The following is a 22,968-nucleotide window of genomic DNA, read 5'->3' on the forward strand; positions in this document are numbered from 1 at the left end:
TAAAAAAAAAAAAAAAAAAAAATCTCTTGCAAATCGTGAGCTCTCCCTCTCCTGGCTTCCCCCTTCTTCCCCTGCGATCTCTCTATCTCCCCTCTCTTTCTTTCTCTTCTGTAAGTTCTTTGCTGAAATCCCTTGCGGGTCCCTCCTTCTTCTTCCCTGTGATTCTTCCGCTTCTCTCTTTCCTTCCTCCCTGCGAGACCTCCTTCCCCCCCCTCCCCCCCCCCCACTTTGTGCGATCTTCTCTCTCTCTTTCTTCTTTCTATTTCGTTTCTGGTTTTCTACTGTTGATCTTTCCTCACCTGTGGATCCCCTGTTCAGGGCGGTGCATCACAACCCAAGGAATCAAAGGGATCTTTCCCAACACAAGTCCTCTCAGAAACAAAATTGTGGGCTAGCTTCACCACATCAAGGCAACCCAACTGCAGGGTTTTCTTGGCCAGAAACAGCCTCTGTTGTGAGCTAATACCCCACGACCAGACCTGCAACTAAAACCAGATCTTAGGCAATTGCAGGGTTCAGTTTCAGAGTTTAAACACTCCATGTAAAGTGACTTTTGCAGCCAGTTCTCGCTGGAATCAATTATGGTAGATGAATTGATTCCCCACCTGAAATTTCAGACCCATTGGATCCCTATCGAGGGAGTTTTCTTCACCTAAAGACCCCTTAGCTTCCGCCTCTGTTTTCTTGGCTGGAGGTTGAAGAAGACCCCAAGCCCTCACGATTCCTTACCTTTAGCTTATTTTCCTTCCCTTTATCTACTACCCGTCCCTCCCTTAGTAATTACTTGTTGCCATTATATCTTGTTCCCTTCCTAGTTTACCCTTGAACTATAAATCACAATACCTACTATGTCCTCTTTTCTTTGCTTATCTATTTAAACCTTGGGAACCCTTGTTTATTACCATATTGCCATTACTGGTTACTTGCTATGTCCTCTTTTCATTGCTTTTCTTTCCTCTGTGGCGGCAAACAGAGGTTGGCCTTTATATCAGTTGGATGTGAAGAATGTCTTCCTCCATTAAGACTTAGAGGAGGAAGTGTATGTGCAACCCCCTCCAAGTTTCAAGTTTCAAGTTTCCAGCAACTGATGATAAGGTGTGTCACCTAAAGAAGGCACTATATGGTCTCAAGCAATCACCAAAGGTTTGGTTTGAGAGGTTCAGGCAAACCACACATTATTTACCTCCTGAGGTAATGGTACCATCACATCATTGATTGTTTATGTTGATGATATCGTGGTGACTGGAGATGACAATGATGAAATAGCTAGGTTGAAAGCTTATTTGGCCATACAATTTGAGAATTGAAGCGTCAAGGTCTAAGAAGGGAATCAACATATGCAAAAGAAAATTAGTGTTAGACCTACTGAAAGAAACAAGGATGTAAATCGGTGAGTTCTCTTATTAAGCAGAATCATAAGCTAGGAGAAGATTGTGGTCCTTCCCTTGTTGATGTAGGGAAATACCAGAGGCTAGTGGGGAAGCAAATCTATCTGTCTCTGACTTGCCCAGACATTATTTATTCTATGGGAGTAGGGAGCCAGTTTATGCATATGCCCAAGAGTAGGCACTTGGATGCTATGTACTGCATCCTCAGATACTTGAAGTCCTCTCCGAGAAAAGGACTTTTGTATGCCATGAACAATCACTTGGTGATAGAACATTATTCCGATGCTGATTGGGTTGGATCCATCTCTGACAAACAATGCCGGTGTATCGAGACAAGGTATTTGTGAAACAAACTCACTCCACTCGCCTTTGCTGATCTACAGCTGGCACCCCTGCCCCACCACATCAACTCTTCTATGCCCTTCTCCTGGGGAGGAGGTTGAAGTGGCAGCGGATGAAAGCTTGGCTAGAGCAAATAGAAAGAGTGGATTCTGAAACTAATTGCCCATTTACATTTGGTTATTGCACATTTGTGAGTGGTAACTTGGTTACATGGAGCAGCAAGAAACAACCCGTTGTGGCTAGATCTAGTGCAGAGGCTGAATACAGGGCAATGGCTTAAGAAGTTTGTGAACTCATTTAGTTGCGTCAGTTGGTTCTTAAGTTGGGTTATGACATTGAAGGACCTACGTGACTCTATTGTGACAACAAAACAGCTATAAGTATTGCCCGTAAGGCCAAAACCCAGTGCAGCATGATAGAACAAAGAATTTTGAAGTAGACCGACATTTTATCAAAGAGAAGATTGACTCTGACAACATTTATACCTTTGTGAAGACAGGTGATTAATTGGCAAACAACTTCACCAAAGGACTCGGTCCTTATCAATTCAGCACCCTCATATACAAGTTGTGAATGTATGACATTTATTCTCCAACTTGAGGGGGAGTGTTGTAGTTTTTGTAATAGAGGTACTTTAGGAACTGTCCTTATATTAAGTTTTATTTTCTTTTTTTCTCTTTCACCTCCCTAGGGAGGACTATGTAATTTCCCTGTTATTAGTTTGAACCTAATACATGTGGGAAGAGCAAAATGCTCTCCCAGGATTTGTCCTCTTCTATCTCTTTCTTCTCTCAACTTCTCTCCCTCTTCTTCCTTCCTCTCTTCTCTTCTTCTTCCTCATCACTAACCCTAATATCTCTAACTTCCAACTAGCATGCATGTTTTCTTCCCTCTTAGAGATGTCCAACTCTGCTTATAAGTCATATGATTTGTTAAAAGATGGCATCATTCAACTTCATACACTTACATCTATCAAAAAATCTAATGACCACATTTTGGCCTACATCACTAGAGCCTAGAACTGGCAATATCCAGATAACCAAGCTCTAAAACAGGGCTGCCTACAATATGAAATAAAATATTCTGTGGTCAAGATTGACCAATCTGTTGAGGTTCAGCAGTGTGCAAATTTTGTCCTAGGGCCATAGAACATGTGGCCCGCAAACTTCATAGTTCAATTCAATATTTATAGAGGGATTTTATTAAGGGAAAAAACATGTTTACGTCCCTCCCAATTATGTTGTGCATATGATAAAATTCATCATTGATCAACCAAAAGTTCGAATAGCACAAGCCCAATAAAATTTCGATGAGAGTTCAAAAAGAAATTTCAGTACACAATGACATGAGCAGAATTAGATGGAGATGCCAAGAGATGTACCAGTCCAGCAGACATTACATCTCGCAGCTTTCCGGGCTTAACATTCGTAATTAGCACCACATGACGATTCTGCATGACAAATCACAGCATCTTCAAGGACCAGTCAATAGAAAAGCTCCATACGAAATAATGTAATGGAGATACATGGTCAATAGGTCAAGTCGTATTCTTACTGTTAACTCGTCTGGACTGCAATACTTTGCTAGACCACTGACCACCTGCCGCTTGTTGCCATCTCCCAAGTCTATCTCCTCAACTAGTAAACTAAGTGATAATATCAAAACTAGTAAGTCAAGAGATCCAAGTTGGCAATGTGCACGTTGCCTAACCAAACAAGACAAGGTTTCCAACAACATGAATTCCACACCCTTCGCCTGTTATTTCCACTAAGATATACTGATGAGGTTAACTAGACTGAATAAACAAAAGCTAAAAAACCAGAACTGCAGTAAACCAAAACTGAGACACTTAGGCAGCAAATGGTGATAGGGATATCTCACAACCTACTAAACCAATGGCACTGAAATTAGGGTTGAAAGAAGGTGCTAATACGTGGATTATATGTCCAGAATATCAAGGTGAACTGATAGTTAGATTGAGAGAAACAAGAGTGGTCAGAAAATAGAAACTTAAATAAAAACTAAGTTTCAGTAACTCATAGGAGAAACAATAACTCACAATCTGTAGATCAGATGTCTCTCTAAGGCTCTCTTTGGCATAGTTTATATTTAGGTTTATTTTCTATTACGTAAAATGAATTATGAAAATAGATTATGGGCTATAATACTAATCGTTTGGTTACTACTAGACTTAATAGATTATATAATGAGAAATATGTTTGGAATGTTTGAGTGCAGAATATTTTATGTAGCCTTGAGGCTTTTTGTTATTGTAGGAAATGCATTTATGGATACATCAATCCCAATCAAAACTCAATTTCAGCTCTGCCATTCAATCAACCAAATTTTCTTTCAAGACATTTTAAGAATTTACAAGTAGAAAATTTAACTGTTACTGTAACCCAACAATTTTACATTAACAATCAGTTTTTCCAGGAGTATGTTCAAGAATGATGCCATCATATCATGAGTTCATCCCATAGATAGTTATACTGCATGTACCTGCCCTAGTCAACTGGGTGGCTTCCCATACTTTCTTAACAGCCATTGCATGTAGAATTTTAAAAAATAAAAAAAGCACCAACAAATCTATGAAAACAGCTCAAGCACCAAACATTCATAAATCCACTATAGCAACAAAGCTATGAAAACAGAAAAATAGTACAATTGTCATAATCGGCTCTAAACTAAGAAACAAATATATATACAATATATATATATATTTATAACCCGCAACAGATGTACCATAAATCTAAATTGCTATCAATTGTTCTGCATAAAGATAAGATGTAAGAGAGAGAGAGAGAGAGAGAGAGAGAGGTATTGATTGAAATGAGTGATCGATTTAAGGGCTAATTACCAGTGCAGGTGGAGGAAGTGGGATCACTATACTTTCGGATACATGGAGATGGTTCTGCAGGGAATCGCTCCTTCTTACCTCGTTCCTTGCACATTTGGCCAAAATCTAACTAATATCCCTACAAATATCCCCCCTTCTCTCTTTCTCAGTTTTTGTCTAGAAACAGAGGCGGAAGATTCTGGGCATTTGTCTGGGTATGAAGGTGGGGCTGGTGTGGTGATGGCCGATGGAGTCCAAAAAAAAAAGAACAAGGATGAGATTGGATTTTAACAGCAGGGGCAGAAGGTTTGGAGCGCTTGTCTGGGTATGAAGGTGGGGCTCGGTTGGTGATGGTCGATGGAGTCTGTAGGAAGGTTAATGCAGCAGGGTGATGATGTGAGGGAGTTAGCAGCGATTGCAGGGATGATGGGAGAGGGCTGAGGAATTGGGTTTTGGGTGATTGGGCTGGAGAAACAATGTGCAAAACAAGGCTAGAGTAATGCAGTAGTGCGGCTGAAGATGGTATTGGGCTTTCGGGAAAACGTAGAGAAGAACACCACCCATCCCTGCCGCATCTCCTCCACCAGTGGTTCCCTCACCGGCACCACTTGCTGAGGTAACTTCAAAGGTTCATACACTGTCAAGAAAGAAGAAGAGGAAGGAGGCAGGGGCGGTGTGGGGGGCTGGAGAGAGAAGGGAGGGTTTGTTTATAATTTCTGGGAAGTTTACCATTTTACCCCCACTTCAATAGTAATTCTGCACATGGTTTTTAATGGTACCCGCATAAACAACTATAAGGAGTTTATGCTGATAAATCATAAACACCTCTCAACCTATTTAAGAATTTATTGGCATATTGACTTATTTTAATGAGAAATAGGGATCATAAAGCATACCAAACACCTCTATTTATGTTTATCTAACAGAAAAACATAAATATAAACTATACCAAAGAGACCCTAAGTCTGGTCAAAGGTAGTATGGGTGAGGGAGAATACAATATCAAAAAGGGGAGCCCATCCAATGGCTGGATTGGTAGGACTGAAGGCACAAAGTTCCTGCAACTATGTCTTCATTAAGGTTATTCTTCTATCTAAACAATAAAATGCATTGGAAAATTAGTAGAATCCAATCTGATTTCAAAATGACTCCTTTGTCGATATTTTTTAAATACTGCTAAGTGCCGATAAAAAATTCAATATTATGCTTATTTACTAGTCAGCAGAAAATGAATGGCTCAATTCATAGTTCTAAAAACCAGACTGACCAGATGGTCAAACCATGCTTGACTGAATAGACCTTTAGTCTGGACTCTGGACACAGAACCACCTAGAACAAACACTGGAATGAAACCATCTAGCTTTCCAAAAAAAAAACTCACGGTCTAATTTCTTTCCCCAACTTTAAATCATTTTATGTTCCTGTTTTAAAATACATGGTTTTATTGGTAAGAAATGGATCCCTTTTCGGTTCAATGCCCAGTCTGGTTTGGGAAACTATGGTTCAAGCCACCTGGATTGCGGAATTCATGCTCTGTTGGAAGTTCTTTTTCATTGAAAGAAAAAGAAAAGAAAGGAAAATACATTTGAAACAGGAAAAAGAAGAGGGCACACCTGTCCGCAGAAGGATGCTTCCATGCCTTGATAATGAGGCCAACCTGTATATTAAGCAAACTAATGGGAACTATATCATTCTCAACTGCTTCTTTTGTATCCTTCTCAGCCGCTACCTTTTCTGGTAACTTAACCTTTCTCTCTGTAATTTTAACATCTTCAGCAGCTTTTTTCTAAAGCCCTCAAGGAACATAGCAACAAAATTCATTCCATGAGAATTTGGTGAAAAAGCAATAGAGTGAAAATGAAAAGCTAAAAGTGAAAACAAGACAAATTCATCCTACTTCGTTTAATCCATAAAACATGTTAAGAACATTACTAACTTAAAATTCAGAAATTAATAAGAGCGGGGGGAAACCTTCTAGGATGTTTAGATATTTCACATGATTTTGGGCCACACTGATCATTAATGAAAAATGATCACCCAAGTGACCCAACCATTAAGTCATCAGCAAGAAATAATGCTTATAATAAGTATTAGGAAAGTAAAAACCTCATAGTTGTTTCTCACTAAGCATAAGATAAAAAGGTGTTATTTTTTTTTAATAAAGTGTTATCCTTTTAATAATAATAATAATAATAATATATATATATATATTTTTTTTATATCTAAATGGAACAAGGTATATACTATATATATATATATATATTTTATATCTAAATGGAACAAGGCATATACTTTGAGAGCAGATCAACAAATAAATTACCTCAGCAACACTTTTCTTTGAGTTCGAGTCTGCTTCCGTCTTTCCCACATTCTTTTCGGTACTTGCACATGCTTGAGTTGCTTCCACCTTTTCTTTTGAGCACTGAAAAAAGTAATAAAGAAAAAAAACAATGACGAACTTAACATTTAGAAAGTCTAACGCAGGGAAGAAATTTGTTTCCCTAAAAGGCCATCACCAAATTTCCCATCTTCACCAATTCATATGGCAAGTTGATACACCTGTGCTGGTCTGATTGCACACTTACACATGAGTGCTGAAGTGGACACATACTTAAGAGAATTAATTACTATTATTTATTTATTTTTAATGGATACACTACTGAAAGGGGGAGGAGGAAGGTTGTTGAGAGTCGAACTTGAGACCTCCTGCTATTTATTCTAATTGCTCCTGTTTATTTTCTGTTACCGCCACTGGGTTGAGTCGAGGAGTTGAGTTGGATGCAAACTCTATGTTCAAAATTGAGTATGATTAGGAATTGTTTGAACTTTCAGTTTCTTTAAATATTCATGTAACCATCGTTTCAAGGGATTATAATTTTTTGAACGAAAGGTTGTTACGATTGCTAGTTGCTCTCGTTGGAGATCATCATGAAGTTCTATCTAATACATCTCTCTCTGAGCAAACCCATAATCAGGGCTATTGAACCCAAGATCACATCAATTTGTATCAGGGCTTCTAACCTCTCACATCACCAACCCAAAGATTTACAAGCTATACAAGGAATTACAAGAGACCAGCAACGTATTGAAACGAAACTTGACAAGTTCATGGCAGAGGATTATCAGGGTAACTAGTTATGCTTATTCATGGTGGGATAACTTCAGTCAAGACTTATGAGGCAACTTAGACCAGTCAATTTGGAAGGCAATGAAGAAGATACTAAACAAGAAATTCGTGCCCCCTAATTTTGAGAATATGCTCTGCGACAAAATGGTTAATTACATCAGGGCAGTAAAAATATGAACACCCACAGTCCCACACAATAGAGTTCCACAAATTTTCCTCCACGTGCAAGCTTTAGGAGACCGATCAACAGCAGGTATTGAGGTACATCAGTGGACTGAACACAGAGATCCAGTCAGAAATTACTAACGGGGACTTCAGATCAGTCAATGTGGCAGCTGCATATGCAAAGATCACTGAAGAATAGTACACTTATTTAAAGGATATGCTCAAGACTTCTTTAACCTACAGTTCTGTACCCGACATAATTGTCACTGCGTCTAGGAAACCCAAGGCATTAGAGAGGGCATAGACTAGGCATACAAGGCACCTGGGCACCTAGGCAATGCCTTAACAACTATGACACCCAGGACTGAAGAAAGGAAAGTTGAACCTCATAAGCATGGTTTAAAGTATCTCCGATACGATACCCCTCCGATACATATCTTAAATTTAGTTGACCGATACTGATACTTTAATCCTTGTATTCTTCAACATATCTTAGCATATTTTCGATACGATACGATACCCTCTGATACATATCTTAAATTTAGTCGACCGATACAACAACCGATACCGATACTTTAATCGTTGCTCATAAGGTTGAAGAAATTAAATCAGAGGCCTAGAGAGTGGCTAAAGGATATTGTGCGCCGCAATTGTGGTGAGAAAGATCACTTCAACAACATGTCCCAACAAGACCTGTTCTTTGACCATAGTTGAGACGTTGAAAAATCTAGACAAGGATGACACAGAGGTTTATAAGGGTTGTCCTCCTTATCCAGATGATGACCCCGATGATGGTCATGATGACAAGGTTGAAGCTAACTCAGCTAGTCTTACTTCCTTTGCCAATGGACTAGTATAGAAGGCTCCCTCTTCCGACAAAAGGGTACTCTATTGTATGGTGAGGATTTCATAGCAGTGCATTTAGTTGTCAATCAAGGAGCAGAAGCCAGCCTCATCTTTGTCGACCAAGTTCAAGAACTTAACCTCTAGCAAAAGCAACTTTTCAAAAAGATTTCTGTGCAAGGTTTTGGGCATAATGTTAAAGAAATGTTAAAGATGAGGCCATTGCAATTGTACGTATTAACCTATAAATACAATATGGGCTGCTTTAATACCAGGTGTCTCGCCTAGTCACAACCCCCTAGTGCAATGTGATGTTCTCTTAGGGTGGCCAATGGCAGCATAAGGCTTTTATTCTATATGATGGTGCACGTAACACCATCAAGGTAAAACAAGGAGGGCATATGTTTCTTAAGTTGCCTCACATATTAATGGATATGTCTCAATGATGACATTTCTCTTCTCTTTGACTAGGAGTCAAGTTACACTTCCCACTCATGAAGTTACAATTCGATATCTTCCCTAATATATGAGCCACCTCATTGTTGAGTTCATTACAAGAGCATCTTTGGTTTGCGACCTAACTTGATGGAGTCGATTTCTTTTAAGACATGAAGAGATGATACAATTAGATGTATTTTTTAATTTGGGTTATGTTGCTGGGAGCGTCAATCCTGCACAAGCACAGAACGCAGAGGTCCGGAGGTGGCTCCGGGATTAGTCCACCGATGCCCAAGTTAGAGACTCGCACAACAGTTTTTCAGAAGAGTAATGGTATGAATGTGTGAACTCACCTTTGGTGGCTCTCTTGGCTCTTTTTTATAGGATTGGGTCCTCTACAGTCCCACTAGGAAACCTCCCCCTGCTTCTGGCAAACTTGGGGTGGTTTTAGAGGACTCCCTCATGCACGTCTCCCTTTTATATGGGGAATACCCCCATCCCTTCAGGGTCATCTTGCTTGTAGGCTGGTAGAGTTCTTTTATGACTCTACCACCAGGAAACGGTTTAAGTTTTTTCCCGTTATCTTAGTATCCAAAATCCTAGGTTTCCTGATCGTCCCAACCTTGTTCTGTTTATAGGTACTTAGCCGGGTTCCACATGTCAACACCCCGTTGGTTGGTTAATTTGTGCATATTAGAAGCCCCCTTACTTCCTTTAAAGGGCCTTTAGGGGAAGTAACTTTTCCTCTCTTTCTTTTTTTTTTTTTTTTTTTTTTAGCACTTTGTCTTTTCTTTTTCGGCTTCGGCCTTCGTTCTGACCAAGGGAGGACCCTTCGGTTAGGCGCACTTGGCCTTGGCCTGAGCGCCACACCGAGGGAGGACCTTCGGTCAAGTTTGCTCCACCTTGGCCTGAGCTCCCACCCGAGGGAGGACCCTTTGGTCAAGTGTGCTTGGCCTTGGCCTGAGCTCCTAACCAAGAGAGGACCCCTCGGTCAGGTCTACTTGGCCATGGCTTTAGCCCCCAGCCGAGGGAGAACCTTCGGTTAGGTCTACTCAGCCTTGACCTAAGCTCCCAGCCGAGGGAGGGCCCTTCGGTCAAGTCTGCTCGGCCTTGGCCTGAGCTCCCAACAGAGGGAGGACCCTTCGGTTAGGTTTGCTCAGCCCTGGCCTGAGCTCCCAGTTGAGGTAGGACCCTCTGGTCAGCTTGTCACCCTTGTGCTAGGTTCGTGTGAGCCTGGGAGTCGCCCCTGTTGACGTGGCACGACCATTAATGCTCGGGCAGCCGGACCGTCTTTCTTCACTTTATAAGGGGGTGGCCTCTTTTTGCAGGCCACTTATTTTTTCCTTCGTAGAGTTTATCTTCGATCATCCCTCTTTCTTCGTCCTTCGGTATCTTCGGTGTCTCTATAAGTATCTGATGTCCAATTCCTTCGGGTACAATACTTTGTCCTCAGAGAGGACAATGTCAACCGGAGGGGTCATGGTTCTAAGGGTATCTAAGGTATGCCTTTGGGCTCTTCCCCGGATTTACCCTCTTCCAGTGATTCCTCATCCATAGCCACACTGCGGGGGTCCGAGGGTGACTTGAATGGTGAGGAATTTAGAGAGAGGGTATTGGAGTCCCGAGCCTGAACCCAGGACGCCTTAAAGGTGGAGGCTCATAAGATAGTGTCTACTATGGACGAGCCCAAACTCGAGGAACTGAAGGCCTCCTGTAGTATCTCGGATGCGTTTGTGCTCCAAACTTTGAGGCCGATAAATAGGGCCAGCTATAAGAATCCCGGGGAGCTATGTCTATACAAGGAAGCTTTCAAAGCTGACCTTCGGGTCCCCTTCCATCCCTTTTTTGCCTAAGTGTTTCGGCACTACGGAATCTACTCGACGTAGCTAACTCCGAATAGGTGGCGGCAAGTGTTGAGTTTTCATTATCCTCTTCTCTCGGCATCGGAGGCCACTCTCCCTCCCCCTTTTTGTCAACTGCTTCCTCCTTCATGCCAACAAGGGACTTTCGGGCTGGTACTATTTCAGCCCTCGGAAGGATCTCCCACTACTGAATGGTTACCCTTCGTCGATCTATAGTTGGAAGGAAAAATTCTTCTTCACGAGGTCATCGGAGGGGGCGCCCTTCGGTACCGTCTGGGATATCCCCGATCTAAGGACGGTGAACTCCACACCTGCCCTCTTAGGGACAGAGCCGAGTCGATGGCAATAGCGAAGCACCGTGACACATGCCCTCTGATTGAGTCCAATAGTCTCAAATTGGACGCCGTGTCGGGCTTAGCCCGAGCGAGTCCCAGGTCTGCCCGAGTTTCCTTTGAGTTAGGACCTCGACCCTTCGTATTAATTATACATATTTTTTCTTAATGCAGTGCAACTTTCAAGGGCTGAAGTACGGGCTGCTGCTGCCGAAAGGCAGGCGAAGGCCAAGTAAGATCGGCTTCAAAGGCAGCAGGAGAAGGAGAGGGAGAAAGAGAAAGGGAAGGCTTCGGCCTCTGAGCCCCAAGGAAACAAGAAGAGGGCGAGGGTGGAGGACCCAACGTTGGAGGCCGTTCAAGCACTTGCAGCACCTGATTGAGTGTCTGCCCCACCCGAGGTCCCCGCCAAAGGCAACTTCCGAAGTCTAGGTGTCCCTCGGGGCTGAATGGAAGCCGGCTTCGTCCCAAGGTGGTCTGTCAAGGAGGATGACAACTTCGCCGTCGAGCATGTTGCCCGAGAGCTCATACAGAAGGGCAGGCTTTCGAGGGACATTGTCGAGGCTCAGGAGCAAAGTACTTCGGCAATGATCACTAACGCTTGTATTTTCCTTGCGGGAGTAAGCCATCGTCCTTCTGAACTCATTTTTCTTTTATTATTCATTTCTCAAAAATGACTAAGTGTTGGTTTGTCTAGCAAACTAATGACCAGGTCGCCTAGCTTACCATAAGGGCCGAGGCTTTGACCCGAAGCCTCGAGAAGTCTAAACGCGAATGGTCCGTCCTTAACAACGAGCGGACTGTGCTGCTCCAGAAGGTGGAGAACCTAGAGGCCGAGCTCGACCAAGCCCGCCAGGAGTACGAACACTAGCTTTCAGAGCTAAAGGGGCAACTGTCCGAGAGGCTTTAGGAGGCTAAGAAGATGGGAGTCCGGAAGTATAAGGCTTTCAAACACTTATAGGAGGGAGGTGACTCGTGCGGCGGCCCCGGGATACACCATGGGTGCTACCGAGGTTCGAGACTGGATCCTCGAACACCACCCGGGGTTCTCCTTCGAGGGGAGCGGCCTCATCTTTGAGGATGAGGAAGGCGAGGCAGCCCTTGCTGCCACCGAGGTGGCCAAGGTAGCAAAGAGTAGTGAGGATGACGTCGTCTTAGCAAACCCGTGAGATTCCTCTCACTCCCGGCCATGACGGTTCCGACCAAGACATCCCTCTTTGTACCGACGATGAGATCCTTCCGCCAACTGGCACCTAGTGAGGACTTTCTCTTGGCCTTTAGGCCTTTTTGATGTACTTTCGGCCTTCGGGCTCCTTTTGATGTAACTTTGGCCTTCGGGCCTTTTTATATAACTTTGGCCTTCGGGCCTTTTTAATGAATGAACTCCTTAGCCTCTTTTGTTTCTTACCGTGTTCTCTTCTCTTTCTTTTTACAAACCCAATGATCGATCCTGAGTCCAAAGGATGACTGAGGTACTCTCTTGGACAGATGGCTAGGGTCTGAAGGCAAGGACTAATTGTGTTTTTCACAAGTGTGACGTATGTCATAACTCGGCGCCCGAAGTATACCATTTAACCGAGATTCGAAGGCCAATGTTTAACCGAAGGTCAACACTTGTGATACTTGTATTTTGCCAAGTGGTGTGTCTCAGCTCCAACAGCAAAAGCTTCTTACCTGACTGAAATCCGAAGACTAACACATAAGACTGCTGGCTACCTTTTTCTTTTTTCTTTTTTTGTCTACAGCTTCGGCTATTTTTGGGTCTGTGACCAAGTATGCTTGTCAAAGGACAAGGTTATGCCTTCGGTCAGGTTTGCTTGGCCTTGGCCTGAGCCCCCAACCAAGGGAGGACCTTTCGGTCAGGTCTGCTCAGCCTTGGCCTGAGCCCCCAACCTAGGGACGACCCTTCGGTCAGGTCTGCTTGACCTTGGACTGAGCTCCCAATCGAGAAAGGATCCTTCGGTCAGGTCTACTCGGCCTTGGCCTGAACCCCCCAACCCAGGGAGGAACCTTCGATCAGGTTTACTTGGCCTTGGCTTGAGCTCCCAACTAAGGGTGATATCTTTGGTTCTTAAGTTTTATGTATTTGTCTAAGACCAACCAATCTATCATGAACCAGCTTTTTATAAGAATCCGAACTACAAATTAAAAGTGAAACTGACAAGTGCTGAAAAATTCAAAGAAAATGGTAAAAATGGTTGAAAATAAACATTCACACCACTACTGCTACTGGTAAAATTTCCTCAAATTCTTTGAGTTCCATGATCGAGGTACCCTTTCTCCCCCCATAGTCTCCAGGTGATAGGAGCCTGGTCATATTACCCTAGTGACTCTGTAGGGTCCTTCCCAATTGGGTATCAACTTTCCTTGATGCCTTGGGTTTGACACTTCTACTCTTCTTAAGACGAGGTCTCCGACTCTGAATTCGTTCCTTCGTACTTTGGAATTGTAGTGCCTTGCTACCTTCTGTTGGTAAGCTGCAATTCTTTCCTGCGAGTCCTCTCGTATTTTGTCCAGGAGGTCCAGATTGGCTCGAAGTCCATCATTTTTACCCTCGTCGTAATACTGGACTCTGTGGGTCATAACACCAATTTCGACTGGGAGTACAACTTTTGTGCCATAGGTCAAGCTGAATGGGGTTTCACCGGTGGCCGACCTTTCAGTTGTTCGGTAGGCCCAGAGGATGCTATGTAGTTCATCTGCCCATAGACCCTTTGCATCGTCTAACCTTTTTTGTATTCCCTGTAGTAGAGTACGATTTATTACCTCTATGCTCAATGTGGTCGGGGGGTAGCCTACGAATGTCTTTCTATACTCAATGTTAAGGGCCTCACAAGACGATCCGAAGGTTGGATTGGAAAATTGAGTTCCGTTGTCTATCACTACCACTCTGGGGATCCCAAACAGATAAACCACCGCTCTTTCGAAGAAGTCTCGTATATTCTTCTCTATTATTGTGGCTAGTGCTTCGGCTTCTACCCATTTGGTGAAGTAGTCAACTGTCACCACCACAAACTTTCCTTGCCTTGTTGCCAACGGAAAAGGTCCTAGGATGTCCATTCCCCACATGGCGAAGGGTATCGGACTGGATAAGGAGGATAGCTCTGTGGCATGTTGTCTAGGAACTGAGGCGAACATTTGGCACTTTAGGCATTTCCTGACGAACTCTTTAGCATCCTTCCTCATGGTTGGCCAGAATAGGCCCTGGGGCAACACTTTATGGGCCAAGGCCCGGGCCCCTAGATGTTGGCCACATATCCCTTCGTGTACCTCTTTGAGAGCATATTCGGCATCGATAGGGTCCATGCATTTGAGATATGGTGTTGTGAACCCTATTTTGTACAGTGCTTTGTCCTTCAACAAGAACCGTGCTGACCTTATACGTACCTTCCTTGCCTCGTCCCTATCCTCCGGGAGCACTCCCTCCTTTAAGTACTTTACTATGGGATCCATCCAGCTGGGGCCGTTCCCATCAACGGGCAGTACTTCTTTGTGACTCTTGGTGCTCGGTTGAGGTTAGACCTCGAAATATACCAAATGCCCTAGTTCCATGAAGTCTGATGTTGCTAGTTGCGACAACGCGTCTGCACTAGTATTCTTTACACGCGGTACCTGTTTCACCTCGAATTCTTTGAAGGCCGCACATTTTCCCACACCTTTTTCGAGTATTCGACCATTCTGCTTCATAGTTGTCGTTCACTTGCCGCATTATAAGTTGCGAGTCATTGTGCACTACTAGCTTCTACACCATCAGAGCTCGTGCCAGATTAATTCTGGCAATTAGTGCTTCGTACTCCGCTTCATTGTTAGAGGCACTAAAGCTGAACTACAGGGCATATTCGATCTTGAATCCCTCGGGACTGATAACTATGATGCCTGCTCTACTTCCCGTCCGGTTGGATGCTCCATCCACAAACAGCGTTTAAGCTTCGTCTGTCAGAACCTCGGCCAACTCTTGTACTTCATCCGGGAGTGTCCCCTCGGCGATGAAGTGAGCCAAGGCCTATGCCATGATCGCAATCCTTGGTTTGTATTGGATGTCAAATACCCCCAATTCTATAGCCCAGTTTACCAATCTGCCAAACATATCCAATTTCTGTAGTATTTTCTTCAGGGGCTGGTCCGTGAGAACACATATCGTGTGCGAGTGGAAGTAGGGTCTTAATTTCCTTGCTGCTATCACCAGTGTATACTACTTTTTCCATCTTCCTATATCTCGTTTTTACGTCTAGCAAGGTTCAACTAACATAGTATATCAGTTGTTGTTGTCTTTCCTCTTCTTTAAATAGTAGTACCCTGACTAGTACGGTTAATACAGCTCAATACTCCTTCAGCTACTCGAAGGACTCTTTGCACTCCTCGGTCCACTCGAACTTTTTAGATCCTTTCAAGGCTTTGAAAAAAGGGACACTTGTCGGCCAAACGAGACATAAACCAACCCAAGGCGGCAATTCTTCCCATCAGCTCCTGGACTTGTTTCACATTTTACGGGGACTTCATCTCTCGGATGGCCAGTATTTTCGTCAGATTGGCTTCAATTCCCCTTTCCGAGAAGATGAAACTAAGAAACTTTCCTGATGTTACTCCGAATGCGCATTTTGTTGGGTTCAGCTTCATGCCATATTCCCTCAGTACTTGAAATGCCTGCTTTAGGTCCCGGATATGATGTTCTGCCTTTAAGCTTTTCACGAGATGTCGTCCACGTACAATTCCATAGTCTTGCCGATCATCTCCTTAAAGATTTTATTGACCAACCTTTGATAAGTAACTCCTACGTTTTTTTAGCCCAAAGGGCATTACTTCATAACAGTACAATCCACCTTTGTTTATGAATGATGTTTTCGGGACATCAGCCTCGCACATCTTGATCTGATTGTACCCTGAGTACGCATCCATGAAGCTTAATGCCTTATGCCCTGAAGTGGCATCGATGAGAAGGTCTATTTTCGACAGGGGTAGCTATCCTTTTGGTAGGCTTTGTTCAGGCCAGTGAAGTCGATGCATATTCTCCATTTCCCGTTTGCCTTTGGGACCATCACCACATTGGATATCCATTCGGGGTATCGGAACTCTCGGATGAACTTAGACTTCAACAATTTTTCCACTTCTTCATCTATCTTTTGTTGCCTCTCAGGGGCAAAGGTTCTCTTCTTCTACTGCACTAGCTTTTTAGTCGGATCAACGCTTAGTTAATGCTCAATCACTTCTCGAGCTATCCCGGGCATGTCCGAGGCTGACTAGGCGAAGACATCGGAATTATCCCAAAGGAACGAGATGATATCTTACCCTTGTTGCCTCGGCATCAATGCCCCCAACCTGAAACTGACGAGTGCTGTCTACTTACGTCAACTTGGATTAGGTCCTCAACCGGTTCCCCTCTATGATGGTTGGTGTCATCGCGCAGGTCTTCTATTAGAAGTGCTTCGCCTACCTTTTCTTTTCCCCATAGGGTAGTGGCATAGCATTTTCGGGACGTTTCCTAGTCATCTTGGCATTCCCCAACCCCATTCTTTGTAGGAAACTTCATCTTAAGGTGCGGTGTGGAGACGATGGCTTTTAGCAAGTTCAAGCCAACTCTTCCCAATATAGCGTTGTACACAGATGTGATGTCGACCACGAGGAAGTTTATTATGACCGTGACCTGGCGATCTCCAGTGCCAACTCTCACCGATAATTAAATTGAACCCTCAACTTTTACCGAGGCTCCTGAGAACCCCTGTAATGGGTGCTCGACCCTCTTCAACTTTTCCTTTGCTCAGGCCCATCTTTTAGAAAGCTTCGAAGAACAGGATTAGTTGAGCTGCCGTTATCCACTAAGATCCCCTTCACCCTGCAATCGGCTAGGGTCATTGTTATTATCAGGGTGTCGTCATGAGGCGTCTGCACTCCTTCCAAATCATCGTCTGAAAAGGAGATCACTGTCCGCATCTTCGCCTTCTTATTTGACCATTTGGTCACATATACACTTCTAGCATAGGCCTTGGCCTTTCTGGCCGAAACAGAGCGTTCTCCCACAGCCAACCCTCCGCTGATAGTGGCTGACCCTGGTTGGGCTTCTTTGGTCGTCTTGGGGGTGAGGGTTAGTTTCTTCGGGTGTCCGAACCCTTTGCCAATCCCGATTGTCTCTACGGGCTGGTCCCCTCCTTTCCCGACGACCCCTTCCTTTTCTCTGGTGGTTATCTCGCCAATCATTGCCATCTTGGGCGTCTTCCTTTTCATGGTCCACAAACCGGCCCAAGTATCCTCTTCGGATCATACTTCCTATCTCTCCATTCACGTGCCAGCACTCTTCGGTGTTGTGGCCATGATCCCTGTGGAAATGGCAATATTTGTCCATAGTACGCCTTTCGGGGTGTCGCCCCATCTTTCCTGACCACTTTAGGGCTCTGACATCCGAGGAGTCTTTTATCTGCATCAATACATCAGTTCTCCTTCAGCTGAGGGGTGTGTACCTTTCAAACGTCCTAGGCGAGCTGGGTGCCCGATCACTTTCCGACCTTCGTCTCTTTCCTTCAGAAGGCTTATTCTCCTCTTTTGAGGTCCTTTTCTTTCCTACCTTCCCTTCGGCTTCTTCGTTGTCCTGCAAGGTTTCTTCCATTTGAATGTATTTATCACATCGGGCCTTCAGCTCAGCTAAATTTCTTGGTACACGCTTCGCCAAAATATCTTTTTAGTTCTTTGTCTTTAACGCCTCCTAGAAGGGCCACGAACTCTTCCTTCGGGGCTAAGCCTCTGATCGTAATCTTCTCTTGTTGGAAGTGTCTCATGTAATCTCGTAGTAATTCTCCCTCGTACTGTTTAACGGTGGTCAAGTTCAATGTTGCCTTTTGAAGGGGTTGGCTACTGGAGAACCCTTTCACGAAGATGTGACTAAGTTCACTGAAGCTGTGGATTGATTTTCGGTGGCAAGCGGTTAGACCACAATCTCGCAACAGCTCTGAAGGTTAAGGGGAGTGCCCAACACATAATACTTTCTAACACCCGATGGAACTGCATTGCAACCTCGAACCCCTCTAGGTGGTCGGTCGGATCTCCTGTCCTATTGTAAGTGTCGTACTTGGGCAAGCGAAATCCGGTGAGGAGCGGATCCCTCATGACTTCATCAGCTAAAGTTGTGTCATTAGTGAGGTCCGACTCATGCGTGCCCATCTGATTGTTTGCTACTTTTCAGATTTCGTCCAAGTTGAGAATCATTTGTTTCAACCTTTGACCTTCAAATCTCTGATCGTCTGCCTGACGTGGTTCTTCGTGTCTCGTTTCTGCGGTGCGTCACGCCCTCTCTGGGTGTGGGGCTCTCCCTCACCGCCCAATTTCGAGAGTTTCAGCCAGACCTTACCGACCTCGAACTACTTTGCTCCTCAATTCGAACTCGTTCTGACTGGACATTGGAATCTTTGGCAGTTCCATTAGTCCTCTGAGTGATGACCTTGGAGACTTCCTTCATCTTTTTGGCCATTCAGTCGTACTTCTCTCAGAGGGCATCAAACTGTTCTTTGGTCACAAACTCCTGCACCCTAGATTGAGACAGGGGAGGGTCATCCTTACGTACCGAATTTCCAGCCGAATGTTGGTCCCTTGCAAGAACTTTCAGACTGTTGCTCCTTCATTCTTTGCCTGTATTCGCCGAAGGCAGAAAAGGCTCCGAAGGGTCCCCCGCGTACATATTTCTACTCGGCGCTACTTTTGTTTTCTTAGGATTATAAGTTTTCTCCACCATTACTCTACCGTTCCCACGGAAGGCGTCAATCTGTTGCTGTCGAGAATCTGTGGAAGGTTGAGCGTCGATCCTGCACAAGCACAGAACGCAGAGGCCCGGAGGTGGCTCCGGGATTAGTCCTCCAACGCCCAAGTTAGAGACTCGCACAACAGGTTTTCAGAACAGTAATTGTATGAATGTGTGAACTCACCTTTGGAGGTTCTCTTGGTTCTTTTTTATACGATTGGGTCCTGTAGAGTCCCACTAGGAAACCTCCCCCCTGCTTCTGGTGAACTTGGGGCGGTTTTGGAGGACTCCCTCATGCACGTCTCCCTTTCATACGGGGAATACCCCCATCCCTTCAAGGTCATCTTTGCTTGTAGGCTGGTAGAGTTCTATTATGACTCTACCAAAAGGGTTTAAGTTTTTTCCCGTTATCTTAGTATCTAAAATCCTAGGTTTCCTGATCGTCCCAACCTTCTTCTGTTTATGGGTACATAGTCGGGTTCCCGTGTCAACACCCCGTTGGTTGGTTAATTTGTGCATATCAGGTTACTTCGTAATTTGCAGTTTATCTTATTGTTCTTTCTTGTCAGTTAGCACCGTTACGTTAAGTCAAGGAGTCGAGTTTGATTCAAACTCTATCTCTATAATAGAGTATGACTAGGAATGGTTTTGATTTCTTTAAACATGCATGTAACCATCGATTCAAGGGATCAGATTTTCTTGAATAAAAGGTTGTTATAGTTGCTGGTTGCTCTCATTGGAGACCATCGTGTTCACTCTATCCAATATTTGTCTCTCTAAGCGAAGCCATAATCAGGGTCATTGAACCCAGAATCGCATCAACGTCCCAAAGAGTCCTCCCATTGGAATGCTCTCACCATGGGAACCCCTACACTACCGTAGGATTGGAACAAGTGTCATGCATTTCATCCAACTGAAGGCAGCACACTCCCACCACGGGAGCTTTCCTATGAGATAATTTCACCATCCCAAATGCCCGTCTAAATCTTCCTCCCAAATAAAAGATTAATTTCTTTTCCCAAGTATTACACTTTTATCTTGATTACCTAAGACCTGGAATCTCAGCTTAGTGCAAATAAGGTTCAAGGTTTTGGTTAAGCCTGATTTTCAACGAGGCTTGAAACCAAAATATTTCGCAGAACCACGAACTTCAGTCGAAACCTGGAAGGTTACAGTTGCTGGTTTCAATTGCTGGTTCGAGACACAAATGGGCAAATTAGTTCCCCAAACTTCAAGAAAATCCTATTTTAGGCCCTTTAAACATAGTAAAACCCTAGATTGTCAAAAACACACCCAAAATGGTAGTTTGGCTTTGGACCCAGGTTGGAAGTGTACGTTGTACGTTGTACGATGTTGTATAACCAAAAATTAGCACTAGAACACACATAATTCAATTAAAACCACTAATAAAAAAAAAATTAGAAACTATTTCACAATTATCAAATGTTATACATGGTTCATTACGAAGAGATGAGAATGATTTGGCAAAAAAAAAAACTTAGGTTTTCTAAGAAGTCTCCCTCTTTGGAGTTGAAACTAGCGAAACAATATTGAAAATCAAAAAATGGTCAAAATTTCATTGAAACTACGAAATTTCAATCGAAACCATGTATTTTATACGAAGGGTTATATAAAGGGTTTTTTTTTTGTGCAAAAATTTCGTATTTTATATGAAATTTCAACCGAAAATGGTCAAAATTTTGCCAAAACTGCGATTTTGACCGAAACATGGTAAGACCCACGTATCACACTTCTGGTCTTGTCTCGACTTTTGTCAAAACTGAATTTCAGACATTCACCAAACAGTGTGAAAGGAAAAAAATAAAGGAAATGACTATAAAGTCTACAAAGGAGTCAAATGCAGCCAAGCCACGTTTAGTATTACGCAAGTATGAGCCTCTTCATCAACATAATAAAATAATTGTAGAGATTACTCACTGGCGGTTCAAATGCTGTCCTCTCCACTGAGATCTTCTTCTCAAATAATCCCAAGAGATCCTCCTTGCACTACACAAGTGAACAACATAAGACTAAAAATGCAATTAAGCCTTGTCCCGGGCCTGTTTCATTATCGAACTGTTTTTGAAAATTTAACAAGAAAGAATTATAGCATGATATGTAAAAAGTAGATGTCACAAGATAGTTTCACAAACATATAAAACTATTTCTATCCATAAATGAAATGAAAATCACAGGACAGCTTCGATTTATAGAATAACTGTCCAGTACATCTTCATATACTACTATTATATCATTAACCATTTGTGCTGTGGGAATGTACTATAAGTGGACGAAGTATAGAGAAAAATCAGGACAGGAGTTATATAATCCACCCCCTGAAAATAGATGAACTATTATCAGCAGCACTAGTTTGAATAAGTAACTGAAATCATAGTTTTTAAGGCGGTAAGGCGACGGAGGCGTTTGAGGGTCTTTCAGAGCGCCTTAGCGATAAGGCGGGCATAAAGCGTCGCCTTATCGACTAAAGCGTTCCTATGTAATTTTTTTTTATAAATCTAATCTATTTGGCTACTCAAATCCTAGTTGAATCTTATTACTCATATGTTAAATAAATATTAAAGGTTCATATTTATACCAATGTAAGATATTCATCAAGCAAACAAATCAATAAAGTGAATAAACTAAGTTCATCTTCATCAATCATCATAACATATTAACATATAATATAAATACATAATTATGAAACAAAATATAAATATAAAGAAAAAAAAAACATAAAAAATAAAAGTATTTATTATACTTACCTCTATGATGCCAAAATGAGTGCCTAAGCCCTAAGGTCATCCACTATATTTCTACTCCTATCAAAGAAGAATGAAACTCACCGCTACAGGAGCAAAAGGGTCGCCTGAATCAGTGGTTCTTCCTTATTCTTTGATTCCTTCTCAAAGCCCTTTCTTAAAACCCTTGACAAAATCCAAACCCTGTTTGTGAATCGTGTTTTTGTTTTATTTGTTTTGGTTATTTTTGGTGGAGTAAAATTGATCCCATATATCTCAAGTGTTAACAAAACCATACACCTACCAATAAAAAATCTATATTTGGAATCTTCATCAAGTAATTTTAAAATGTGTTTAAAAAAAAGAAGAAAAAAAAACCTGTAAGGCGCCACTTCACGTAAGGTGGAGCACTGTCTTACCATCTCTAGACCGCATCAGCGCCAAGGCGCTGCTAAGGCGTCGCCTTACCAACGCCTTAAAAACTATGCTTGAAATATTTGTATGATAATCATAGTTTTTAAGGCGACGGAGGCGTTTGAGAGTCTTTCGGAACGCCTTAGTGATAAGGTGGGCATAAAACGTCGCCTTATCGACTCAAACGTTCCTGTGTAATTTTTTTATAAAACCAATTTATTTGGCTCAAATCCTAGTTGAATCATATTACTCACATGTTAAATAAATATTAAAGGTTCATATTCATACCAATGTAAGATATTCATCAAGAAAATAAATCAATAAAGTGAATAAACTAAGTTCATCTTCATCAATCATCAATCATCACAACATATTAACATATAATATAAATACATAATTATGAAACAAAATTATAAATATAAAGAAAAGAAGACATAAAAAATACAAGTATTTATTATACTAACCTCTATGATGCCAAAATGAGTGCCTAAGCCCTAAGGTCATCCACTATAGTTCTACTCCTGTCAAAGAAGAATGAAGCTCACCGCTACCGGAGCAAGCTCACCGTTGCCAGAGCAAAATGGTCGTCTGGATCAATGGTTCTTCCTTGTACATTGATTCCTTCTCAAAGCCCTTTCTTAAAACCCTTGACAAAATCCAAACCTTGTTTGTGAATAGGGTTTTTGTTTTGTTTGTTTTGGTTATTTTTTGTGGAGTAAAGCTGATCTCATACATCTCAAGTGTTAACAAAACCATA

General features: G+C 42.7%; 1 protein-coding gene across 1 annotated transcript in view; it reads right to left on the reverse strand.

The window, feature by feature from the left end:
- LOC122070271 (aminoacyl tRNA synthase complex-interacting multifunctional protein 1) overlaps positions 1 to 22,968 on the reverse strand; it is a 45,151-nt gene that overhangs the window by 7,889 nt on the left and 14,294 nt on the right. The window contains exons 5-9 of the mRNA XM_042634393.1: positions 20,995 to 21,063; positions 6,890 to 6,991; positions 6,183 to 6,355; positions 3,285 to 3,375; positions 3,112 to 3,180 (exon numbers count right to left, since the gene is read on the reverse strand). Coding sequence (XP_042490327.1) covers positions 3,112 to 3,180; positions 3,285 to 3,375; positions 6,183 to 6,355; positions 6,890 to 6,991; positions 20,995 to 21,063 — 504 coding nt within the window. The remainder of the gene's footprint in view (positions 1 to 3,111; positions 3,181 to 3,284; positions 3,376 to 6,182; positions 6,356 to 6,889; positions 6,992 to 20,994; positions 21,064 to 22,968) is intronic.

Source organism: Macadamia integrifolia, unplaced genomic scaffold (assembly GCF_013358625.1).
Source record: "Macadamia integrifolia cultivar HAES 741 unplaced genomic scaffold, SCU_Mint_v3 scaffold869, whole genome shotgun sequence".
NCBI lineage: Eukaryota > Viridiplantae > Streptophyta > Magnoliopsida > Proteales > Proteaceae > Macadamia > Macadamia integrifolia.